A 12206-nucleotide genomic window follows, 5' to 3' on the forward strand; every position below is an offset into this window, starting at 1 on the left:
TGAGATTAAAGGCCAGACTGACTCCCCTGGAGCCCTGTGGCCTCTGGATGGGTCTTGTAGACCCAAGCTTCTAAGGTGGTCCTGGGTCACCACTCTGGCCTCCCCAGCTGCTGTCCTCAGAGATGCAGGGGGGACCATGTCTCTGCTCTAGGGGAGGCTGGTGCTGGCCCAGGTCTGTGTCTGTCCCCTGCTGTCTGTCTTGGATGGAATGGCAGAGGCTCTGGAAGCCCTGGTGGCTGCATGGCTTTGGGGAGCATGGCCAGAGGGGCAGAGGCCGGCTGCTCCGTGATGCCTTGGAGGGAAAGCACGCATGGTTGATCGCACGCACGCACGCATACACAGGCAGACACAAACACATGCATGGAGACACGTGTGTATGCGCCTTCACACAAATGCATAGAGGTCAACTCTGGCTCAATTGTGAGTCATACAATCCTCCTCTCAACATATATGTTCATGCTCATACAGTGTACTCCTCTTCACTCACAGGCAGACATAAACACACAAAAACACAGCACACACATGCATGTGAATGCGGACAGACACACCCATGCTTGCGCAGACAAACATATAGATGCATGGCCACACCCCGTGGCCCGTAGACTAATAATGTGGGCTGGGGTTCTCGGTGAGTGTCAACATCTTTGTGACCTCTGAGGTGTGGGTGTGGCTTTGGTGGCCCCATTCCCACGGCTCTGTAGCTTGCAGCACCACCTGCTACCAGCCCTGCCCTCATCTCGGCCTCGGTCTCTGTCTTGCAGACCGACTTTGAGAAGGATGTGGATCTGGCCTGTAGATCAGGTGAGCGCCTGACAGGTGAGAGCCACGGTGGCCAGTCGGCCCTTCTGCTTCTTTCTTTACTCCTAGCATCTGTGTGCTTTTCCTGTCCCCATCCCACACCTACTGCCATATGGTCCAGCCTGGACTCCTCCTCCTCGAGGGCTTCAGGAGGCCTGTGGGTGTGACTGAGCGAGTCCCAGAAAGCTGTCGTGGAGCTGGGCTGGGACCATCTTTGGTTCCCCTTCATGTGTCTGTCTCTCCCTTCTCCCCTCATAGGGCAGAGCAGATGGGCCAGCTCTGTGTGGGACCCAGCCCTGCCCCTGCTCTGCCTGCACACCCATTGACACCTGCCTCCTGCCTGCCCTCCCCCACACACCCGTGTTCTGTGTTGTCTTTGTTTCTTTGTTGTTAAACTGGGGTAGGGGAGGAGGGGTACACTTCGAGAATGAAAGACCTCTGTGGAAGCAGGAAGAACCCCAGGGGAAGGAACTGCTCCTGGGTGCTCTGCTAGTGCGGAGCTTCAGAGAAGCACAGGCAAGAAGGGACTCTGCACCTCCCCCATGTTCCCAGCATCAAGCCATAGCATCTGTGAACCAGGGGCTAGGGCAATGGCCAACAGACTCTGGCTGTGCACCATCTGGTTCCCAAGTGGGGAATATCAGCTGCTTCCTGGGTGAGATTCCTGGAGGAGGTGACTTTGGCATGGGGCAAACGAATCCTTTCTTAGTCTTCAAAGATCCAGCTCCATGGCCTACCCAAGAGTTGACCCAGGCTCTAGGGGTTGGATGCTGACCCAGCCATGGTGGTGTGCTCTGGGCTCCCCGTGCCCAGCTGTGCCTCGTGATGCTATGGGCAGAATGTTGCCGGTGGGCACACGATGGGCGTCTGTGTATAGATGTCCGTGGTGGGGCAGAGTCCCTACTGGAAGGAGTTGGGCTGAGCTGTGTGTAGACCGAGGAGGTCCTTGAGATGGTGTTGACCCTTGGAGGGGTGCATACACATCGATAGGAGAGATGGCTAGTTCACTGCTGGGGTGTTGGGCTCCCAGGGCTGGAGGAGGACAATGCTGGGTGACTTAGTCACTGTTCTATTGCTGTGAAGACACCATGACCAAGGCAGCTCTTATAAAAGAAAGCATTTGGCGTGGGGCCTGCTTAGAGTTTCAGAGTTTTAGTTCATCATCCTGGTGGGGAGCACTGCGACATGCAAGTGGGCACTGGAGCTGGAGCTGAGAGCCATACCCTGACCCATGGGGGTAGAAACCGGGCCTGAGACGGCTCCTGAACTCAAAGCCTCACCCTAAGGAAGCCCTTCCTCCAATAAGACCAAGTCTCCTAATCCTTTTCAAATAATGCTACTCCCTGAAGACTACAAATTCAAATATATTAGCCTATGGGGTTGTTTTTATTCAAGCCGCCATACTGGGTGACAGTATAGAAGAGCCAAATGCTGTCATTGGAGGTGAGCTGGGAGGGTGAGGGACCTTTGGCCTGGGAAGCTGGAATGTTGTGGGTGACCATAGTTGATAAGCTGGCAAGAGATGCTGGTGTGCCCCAAGGCTAGGTGGGCTAGGTGTGACCAGAACTGGCAGTATGCCGAGCTGGGCCAGGCTTCCTAAGAAGGGGGTGTGACCCTGTTCTGGAAAGAGCACGGAGGAAGGGCAGTGTGGACGGCTGCTTTGGGTGAGAACTAATCCAGTACTCAACTAGCCAGTGGGGCTGGGTTGATGGGCAAGTGACATACAGGATGTTTGGTGAGCTGGAGTACAGGCCAGATGTCAGACGGGACATAAGAGAGGTGTCAGGGCAGAGGCTTCAGGAAAAGAGTCTTTATGAAGGCACCAGGGAAGTTAAGGCAGGAAGGCCCTTCCAAGGGATTGGCCTCCTGTGCTAGGGCTCATGGTCCTTGGAGCTAATGTGACTGTGCCGTGTGCGCATCCTCCCCTCCTGCAAGGGCTTGTGTGCCTCAGAAGTCCTGGAGGGGACCAGGATAGGGAGCTCCCAGAAGGGGCTCGTCTTTCCGTCTGGAAGCGCCTCCATCTATGCTTTCCAGCAGAGGGCGCCCTCACCTGCCTTTCAGAATTGCCATGCCAGGCTTTGTATATGGGTGACAGGCCAGTCGTTCTGGGAGGCAGACAGAAACCCCCGTGGGCCAGCCTCACAGAAAAGCGAAGGAGCTTCAGCTGCTCAGGTGTCCCATGAGTCTGGAGTGGATGTCGGGGCTGCTGTGGGTAGAGCCCAGGTGGTGGCAGTGCTGGCTGGTGAGGCCCTGCTGCTGCTGCAGACCGTCCTGACCGCCCTGACCCCTTGTCCTCTCTGCTGTCTTTTCCGACCTCCTCACTAGTGCTGAACAAAGACATCGCAGCGTGCCGCACAGCAACCATCACAGGAACCTTCAAGCGACCATCGCTGCCCGAAGAAGAGAAGATGAAACTGGCCAAGGGCCCACCCCCCACCTTCAACAGCCTGCCAGCGAATGTGTCCAAGCTGCACCTGCACGGCTCACCCCGCTACCCCGGCGGGCCACTGCCTGACTTCCCTAACCACTCACTCACCCTCAAAAAGGACAAGGCCCCCAAGTCCTCTTTTATCGGCGATGGGGACATCTTTAAGAAACTGGACTCCGAGCTGAGCCGGGCCCAGGAGAAGGCTCTGGACACGAGCTACGTGATCCTGCCCACGGCCACAGCCACACTCCGGCCCAAGCCCAAGGAGGAACCCAAATACAGCATCAACATTGACCAGATGCCCCAAACCCGCCTCATCCACCTTAGCATGGCGCCTGAAGCCAGCTTCCCTACCCGAAGCCCACCTACCCGTGAGCCCCCAGGTGGTGCCCCCCCTGAGGTGCCCCCTGTCCAGCCCCCACCACCACCCCCTCCACCACCCCCTCCACCCCAACAGCCCATACCCCCACCACCTACCCTGGAGCCTGCACCTCCCAACCTGGGGGACACGGGGGAGCCTACGGCCCACCCGGGACCCAGTTCAGGTGCTGGGACCAAGAATGAGAATGTGGCCACCTTGTCTGTGAGCTCCCTGGAGGTGAGGATGGTTTGGACTCTGCTGAGGCAGAGATGGGTGGAACCCCCCACCCCCAGCCAAGGCCTGGTACTTCCCTGCCCTGTAGGCTCTGGGTATGTCAGAAGTGGGTAAGGCTGGCCCAGGGGCAGGATCCTTTTGCAATCCAGACCATTTCATAGTTGGTGGCACACAACAGTCTGTGGTTAGTCATGCGTGTACTTCCCCTGCACCTTCTTCAGCCTTCAGGACAAGGGGCAGAGGACAGGATGCCACCCTTAGGGAGCCCCTGCCCCACACTAGGATGTGCCACCATCTAGCCTTCTAGCCTTTAGGTGTAGCCAGCACTGAGTTCACTGTTGGGGGTCCAACCATGTGACCTGCATGGCCTGGCTGAGCTCGGCGCTGCAGAGGGAGAGCAAGGGCAAACAGGCCTATAGAGTGGTGGGAGTCTGCACTGCTCACAGAGACCCCATCCTCATTTCCCCATGCTCAAGGGCTTCCCTTGAGTCTCAGCAGCCCCTCCAACCCAGAGCTGGGCCTGGCCCCTAGGGAATAGGCAACCTGGGTACTTGGTGCACCCTCAGCATGTCCCCTGAAGGCAGGGTGGCGTCTCCCCACTTGTCAGGCCAGAGGGCCTGGACTTGTGATCTAGGATTTGTGATTTAGGGAGCACGTTGCCCATGCATACAACCCCTTTTTCCTGCAGCGGCGGAAATCACGGTATGCAGAGCTGGACTTTGAGGTAAGTGCAGGAGCCTCTCTCCGGACAAACAGGCTGGGCACCAGGGCCATTTCAGCAAATGGGAATGGGGGAGGGGCGCAAGCCAGGGGCCACCGACAGGCGGGACAAAGGGGTGGCTGTGGATGCCCATCCTGGCTCAGGACTTGTGGCCCCAACCCACAGAAGATCATGCACACACGGAAGCGACACCAGGACATGTTCCAGGACCTGAACCGGAAGCTGCAGCATGCGTCTGAGAAGGAGAAGGAGGTGCCAGGCATAGAAAGCAAGGTCAGAAGCATGGGCTGTGCTCCAGCCACCAAGGGCGTCTGTCCGCTCTCTTCACAGCCCCATCCCCTGGATTCTTTGGTTGGCCTTTCCCTGTGCCAGCTCTCCCTTCTCAGACGTGCAAAGGCCAGGGCAGCAGGATCCCGAGCCTGGCTCTGTCTGCCGGGTTCCAGACTGTCCTTCCCCACGGTGCATCATGGGAACTGCAGCTACTGCAGGACGCGGGCTGCGGGAGGGAGGCGTGGGTTGCTGCCCTCTCTGGGAATCCCTTCCTAAGAGCCTTCTCTCTCTTCTTCCTCCTCCCCCATGACATCACCCCCATTCGCCACTACCCTGTCTACACCGCTGGCCTTGAGTAGGCAGAGAAGCAGCAGACTCCCAACAAGAGGACCTGGGAGAGCCTCCGCAAGCCCCACGGGACACCCGCCTGGGTGAAGAAGGACCTGGAGCCACTGCCCCCTTCTCCGCTGGAGCTGCGGAGTGTGGAGTGGGAGAAGGCGGGTGCCACCATCCCGCTGGTTGGCCAGGACATCATTGACCTCCAGACCGAGGTCTGAGCGGGCGGGCCGTGGCCCCACACCGGGCCAGGAGGTGGGATGCTGCTCAGCCCGCTCCGCCATAGGACGGGCACAGATGCGCTCGCGGTGGCGGGCCGGGTCCAGCCCCGGCCTCAGGGCGCTCAGAGGCGGCCAGGCAGAGGGCCCGCGGTGCTGGGACCAGAGCCAGACACAGGACAGGAGGTGGCATGGCCGGCGGGCACAGGGATCCAGAGGCCAGATGGTGCCTCAGACTCTGCCCTCCTTGGGCAAACCCGGGCAGGCAGGCGAGCGGCTGTGGACACGGACAGGCCTGGTGCGGCCAGCGTCCCCAGGATGCCCACCTCAGCCACCACTGCAGATGACTGCCTGCGGCCCACCAGCCTGGCTCCGATTTTTAGACACCCCTACCCCTTGGGAAGCAGCCAGACCCCCCCACTCCCTTCCAGGACCCTGGGCCCCTCCCAGACCCAGGCAGAGAGCACGGTTCTGACCCAGCCCCAGGACAGGACTGAGACCACTCTGGGAAGAAGCGGGGTGGGGAATCTATTTTTTCTCTCCTTTTCTTTTCTTCAATAAAAAGAATTAAAAACCCAGCTTTGTAATATTTTTTTCTTCTTCTTTTTTTTGGTAGCAGCCTGGCTTCAGTGGTAGGTAGGCAACTCCTGTCTTGCCCTGCCCTGGTGCCTGCCCTCCATATGGTCCTCTGAGGCTGGGCTTAATTTGACTCCTAGTCATCTGGGAAGGACAGAGTTAACAATTTTAAACAGGTAGCAATTTTAAAACAACTTGAAATAGTGAAAGAAAGAAACGAGAGATGGGTTGCAGCTGGGTTCTGGGCCCCTTCCACCTGCAGCTCCCCGAGTCCATCTTGGATAGGCCTGCTCCACTCTTTGGTAGGGCCCAGTATTGACTCCCTTTGTCCTGTCCCCAGTCCAAGGTGGTCCTGCCAGTGGTGTGAACTTGGTGAACATGGTCAGATCACCTCACAAATTAAGCAGATGCCATCCCAGCTTCAGTGTCCTTGCATTTCCCAGAGCTTCCAGCAGGGGGCGGCCTAAGCCATTCAAGGAGTCTGGCTGGGCAGCTAGGAGGTCCCTCCTTTCCAGAACCCTGGGGCTGCACAAACCTGGACCTCTGCAGACAGAACCCTTCAGACCTCAATGTGAACTGGAATCCAGATGCAGACCGTTGGCCCTGAGGGACACGGGGAGCCCCCCAGGACCCCCAACAAAGCGCTAAGAGCTAGAAAAGGACTACAGCCCCATACAGGCTCCTTTTGTTTCCTCCTTTCATTCCTTCACTGTGTCTTTGACATGGCGGCCCCTCCCCAGCATCCTTTTTAGCGGCAGAGACAGGATAGGGATAGCGCTTGTTGGTATAATGACCACAGTGAGCTCAGGTAACTGTGGTGGCCATGCACACCCCTGGATGCACAAACACGGGTGGTGAATGGTAAGTGAAGAGGGACAAGTCCACAGATGGTCAGTGAAGGGCATGTAGAGCCCAGCATAGACCCTCGCTACAGACCACAAACAACAAAGCGAAAATCCCACCAATGCTTCTGTGAGATTTGGCAACAAAATAAGTCCCAGCCTAGACCATGCCATGGCTAATGTGAACCGTGCATGCGTCGGTGCATGCGTCCTGCAATGGAAGGCTTCTACGCCCTATCACAGCGCCTCCCGAAGGTCATGTGACATATCACTATCATGATGCACTGCAGTCTGTGCACAACGGCCCTACCTTCCGGGACTGGAGAGCTTCCTATGAGTAGAGTGGCCGGAGTCTCCTCTTCACCCCCTAGCTATTATAGAATGAAAGACGCTAAGAGGGCCAATTGGTGCAGGTAGAGAAAGCCCTGAGGTCCTAGCACACTGCCTAGGCAGGCAGCATGTGAATGTGGGTCTGGGTCTGGAGGGCTGAACCCTGCTCAACACTGTCCTCATGCAGTGACCAAATAGCCATCGCCATCTCTGTCACCTCCCTGTCCCTGTCTGTCCTCACCACCTGCAACAAAACACAAAGCAACACAAGAAGGGAGAGGCTCAACTGCTGGAATCAAAGCTCTGTCAAAATGCAGCGTGTGTCCAGAGGCAGCTCTCCCCGCCAACCCCCTCTGGAGGACTCCTGGCTCCTCTTCCTCCTCCTAGAGAGACTCATAACGGAAATTGCTGTCTACTTTTGGCATAGGAAGCTGGCCAGGAAAGGCTCTACGTCATCTGCCAGCGCCCCAAGCCTTGTTCCGGCAGGCCCCACTCCAGCAGTCTCCACGCGCATTCCAAAGCGGAGTCCGTACTGAGTCTGCCTTGGCCCAGAACCCTTGTGGGCATGGGAGCCTTTCAATGGGTCTCTTTCAGTTCTCTTTGCTCTGCCTCAGCTTTTTGGAGTGCTGTGCTCCTAACGCCTGGCAAGCTGGGTCAGGATTCCATCTGTCTTAGTCAGGGTTTTGCTGCTGTGAACAGACACCACGACCATGGCAACTCTTATAAAGACAACATTTAACTGGGGCAGGCTTACAGGTTCAGAGGTTCAGTCCATTATCAAGTCAGGAACATGGCAGCGTCCAGGCAGGCAGGGTGCAGGAGGAGCTGAGAATTCTGCATCTTCATCTGAAGGTTGCTAGCAGAATAATGACTTCCAGGCAGCTAGGATGAGGGTAGTTCACATCCACAGTGACACACCTACTCCAACAGGGCCACACCCTCTAATAGTGCCACTCCCTGGGCCGAGCACAGACAAACCATCACACTGTCTCTAGTGAGGATCCAGACTCGGGGTGAATGGAGGATGTTGCTGGTATGCTATGAGGCAGGAAGGGCTTCCCCTGCAACTCAAGTCTCCTGGCACCAGTTCCTGGAAGTTCCTCCAATGGGTGTCTTTCCTGAGGGCACCAACGCCATCCTTAGCTACCGCTACCACCACCACAACGCACTTTTTTCCTTTGGAGCCTCAGATGGCTGGGCCTCTAGAGAGATCTTCCTGGACCCTCCTTGTGTGTCTTGGCTGTCCTAGCCTCTCAGTACCCAGGTCACCCTTTTTAGCAGCCTGCCACAAGTGAACCTGAGAGTACTCTCTGCCACCCTCCACCTGCCATCATTAGAACTACCTTGCCTACTTGGAATGATGGTAGTCACCATTATGACTGGATCAGTGCTAGGGACGGGTAAACCTGGTGGCAAAAGTCTGAAAATCTATAGACACAGAACTGGAGATTTTACTAGTGATGAGTGTGATGATGGTGACTGTGATAGTGATGATGGTGTCAGGGATGGTGACAGTAATGATGGTGACAATGATGTAGTGAGGTTAATGATGATAACAATGGTGATGTCACAATGGTAGTGGTGATGATGTCACTGAGGCGATGTAGCAGTGGTGAGGCTGGTGAGGATGGTGACAATGGTGATGGAGATGATGGTGACACTGGTAAGGCTGATAACAGAATAGTGAAATATCAACAAATAGTCACGTGGTCGTGGTAATGATGCTAGTGAGGGGGTTGGTGGTGGTCACAATTGTGACTGACATTTGTCCTGGTGGTGCTGAAGACAGCAGTAGCTCTGTGGACGGTAGTGGTGCTGATGGGATTAGAACCTGGGTCTTACAGTTCACTGGCTCCTGGCTCTTATGGACTGGGGAATGTGAAGGAAGAAGGACACATGAGGACAATGAGTTTCTGCGTCAACTGGGGTGCAGCCAACTGGAGCAGCTGCCAGAGAGTACTGTGCTCTTATCAACACCCACACCCCTACAATCCGGAGGATGCCCCTCCTCACCTGCTTCTGCCTGCTCATTCCCACCTGTGACTAATGCAAACGCTGACGAGAGGGGCCTTAGAGGCACTCTAGTCCTTCCCATAATGCCTTGCCTCTAGGCAAGCTGGAAACCTCTGTGGCAAAGCGTTACAGTGACCTCTCTTCCACTTCCTGGCCCCAATGTGGCTAAAAGACTTACTACGAGCAAGTCCTTCACATCTAACCTGTCCGCCTTGTGCTCCGTCACATGAGGGTTCCTGTTGCCCAAGAAAATTCTACCCTTTGGTTTTCTCCTTCATCCCATTCTCCTCCCTGAGCCCTGCTTCCCCTGGGCTGGTCCCAAATGGGGGCAAATACACAAAACGACACTGGCTCTAGGACTTGTTCCAGAATCTTCTGCTAGATGGAATTTCCCTTCTTCGGCCTACCCTCACCTCTCTGTGATGGCCTTGGGAAGTGGGGGCCGTGTTGGAGGATGAGGGCTGAAGAGATGCCAGTTCCCTGTGGCTTCCTAAATGCCCATGAGGCTATGGGGCAGCTGATGAATCACACAGAGAACCCAGAAACTGTCCCCTGTCCCTCCCACCCAGGCTCAAGCACCCCACTTGGCGTTTTGCATGGGCAGAGGTGGCCAGGTAATCCTCTTAGATGTGAAGTTCTTGGTCCTGATTTGCTCAGTCCTCTGATCTTTCTAGTGCCTTCGTCCTAAGGAACCAGCCTCCTGGGGCGTCCAGGCAGAAGCATCTCAGACTTGACTTCAGAGTACCTGCGCATAGGGGTCTGAGCTGGGTGTACGCAGAGCAACCCTGAGAGGGGTGGTCTCTCCTGCCTCGCTGGCCACCCAGGGATGACCAGACAAGGTCAACTCTACTCTTGACTGTGTCTCACATTCCCCCTCTGGGTCTAAGGTCCCCTCCTGGGGCCACCACTCCCTAAGGACTCCCCAGATCCCCAGATTTTTAACACAGAGCTTCTTGGTTCCCCTTTGTCAGAGCCTAAAAATAACCAGGCAGGAGGAACTCTGAGCAGCTAGCAAATGTGCCAGCCGGCACCCCACGCAGAGGAAGCACCTCCAAATAAGGTCTAGGCAAAGCGGAAGACAGCACGCAAGCTCATCAGCGCTGACGTGGATTCCAGAACCTTCCCTCCCTGCACCCTGAGTCTCCCCCAGAGTCTGTGTAACTCAGGGACCTGGGACTCTGGTTTACACAGGGTGCCCGTTGCTTACTGGGCAATGCATTAAAACAGTCTGCTCTTGACTCCGGGTGTTTGCAAGGGCAGTTGGGGGATTTTAGAAGCCTCTAGCTGGAGTTGTGGACTTAGTAGTCTGGACTCTTAGGGCAATCAGTCGCCCCATTTCAGTGGACATTGTGTGAGCTCACACACGTGTCATGGGGGTTCAGGAGTTTCCCCTCACCTCCACTGTGGATTCACTAGGAAATGGGACCAGATGGGTGTAAGGAGGCTGACATGGGGCGGGACAGTGACACACAGCTGTCCTCAAGCAGAGGAGGTGTTGCTGGGTTCCTTATGGCTTCCTGGGAACGCCATATGTACTTCACTCAAGGATGGGGGAGGCTAGAGGCAGCCACCCCATTAACATTCTCCTGTTCTCTCCCTCCCTGGAGCTCCTGGAAGAAGTATGGAGCTGCAAGCCAGGAGGACCCGGTGGCTAAGCTTTACTGAGTTCACAGTGAGCATGGAGCTGGGGCCGCTCCTCACTGGCTAGTACCTGCCACTCTACCTGCCCTGCACAGCGCTGGTGCACCCCACGGCCTGCTGAGGTTCAAGGATTCCCTCAGCGGCTCCTCTGCTGGACTCTCCATAGAACAAAATTAACTCCCAATGGACAAAGACCAGAATGGGAGAAAGGGAGGGTGGACATGGGCAGGGGTGAGTAGGGGAGAGTGAATTGGGCAGGAGTAGATAAGGGTGAGTAAATTGGGCAGGAGTAGATAAGGGTGAGTAAATTGGGCAGGGGTGAGTAGGGGAGGGTGAATTGGTCAGGGGTGAGTAGGGGAGGGTGAATTGGGCAGGAGTAGATAAGGGTGAGTAAATTGGGCAGGAGTAGATAAGGGTGAGTAAATTGGGCAGGGGTGAGCAAGGGTGAGTGAATTGGGCAGGGGTGAGTAGGGGAGGGTGAATTGGGCAGGGGTGAGTAGGGGAGGGTGAATTGGGCAGGGGTGAGTAGGGGAGAGTGAATCAACCTAAGGGGCATGACTCTTTCTTCATATGCCATGGCTTTCTCTCAGTCTACCTACATCTGCCACAAAGCACCCAGCCCAGACTTTGCTAAGACCTCCCTCTCTGTGGCCTGGCATGGCCTGGCCCCACCCCTCCTCGCTCAGCCTGGTCTACCTAAACGCACTAAATGCCTCCTATCAGGCTGATTCTCAAGACATGGACCTTGAACCAAGCACACAGAAAGATGTGCTCAAAGGAAGCTCTTGACAGCACAGTGACTGAGAGGGACCCTGGAGCACAGGACACTCAGGTACATCCCAACAGTGGCTCCTGGTGGAGACTCTCAAGGGTCAATGAAGACCTTAGTCTTCCTGTGTCTGTCATCTTGTGCTGAGCTAACCAGACGGATGGTAAGGGCAGATGTTTGTAAGTGCTTCCAGCATTCTGAGGGGAGGACACTTACCATTGGTCTACTTTGTAGAAGAGGAAACTAAGGAAGAGGGTGGGTGGGGATGCCCAGCCAAAGGTGGAGTTAAGCCGGTGGGGTGCAGGCAGACACTGAGCCTCTACTCTTCGGTCCCCACAGCAGGTCTCCTGTCATGTGTAACACAATTCCCATTTCCAGGCTGACACCCAAGCGAGAGCTAAGACCGGTGCTGATCTGGTCCCGGGCTTTTCATGGACTGGCCCAAGGTGGCTCAGCACGGGGACAGGTAGGAGACCTTACTCACTGTCCCAAAGCCACACACGTCCCAGCACTCCGGCTGCCCCACTTCCTGCTTCTACTGGTTTCAGACCCCTCCTGGCCACCCATCCTAGAGTCCCCACCGGACCCTTCACCCAAGGCTGTCCCCCAACCCACACTTGGGGGGGGAGCTTTTCAAAAAAATAGAGTCAATTATTATTTCATGTGATG

The 12206-nt window shown here is 56.1% G+C and overlaps 1 protein-coding gene across 3 annotated transcripts in view; it reads left to right on the plus strand.

Annotated features, from left to right (window-relative positions):
• Adgrb1 (adhesion G protein-coupled receptor B1) overlaps positions 1 to 5795 on the plus strand; it is a 59298-nt gene extending 53503 nt beyond the window's left edge. For all 3 annotated transcript variants that reach the window (XM_052160788.1, XM_052160789.1, XM_052160790.1), the window contains exons 26-30: positions 762 to 801; positions 3124 to 3824; positions 4510 to 4545; positions 4708 to 4815; positions 5172 to 5795. In XM_052160788.1, coding sequence (XP_052016748.1) covers positions 762 to 801; positions 3124 to 3824; positions 4510 to 4545; positions 4708 to 4815; positions 5172 to 5369 — 1083 coding nt within the window. In that variant the 3' untranslated portion in view covers positions 5370 to 5795. The remainder of the gene's footprint in view (positions 1 to 761; positions 802 to 3123; positions 3825 to 4509; positions 4546 to 4707; positions 4816 to 5171) is intronic.
• Positions 5796 to 12206: the final 6411 nt, after the last annotated feature.

Source organism: Apodemus sylvaticus, chromosome 17 (assembly GCF_947179515.1).
Source record: "Apodemus sylvaticus chromosome 17, mApoSyl1.1, whole genome shotgun sequence".
Taxonomy (NCBI): Eukaryota; Metazoa; Chordata; class Mammalia; order Rodentia; family Muridae; genus Apodemus; species Apodemus sylvaticus.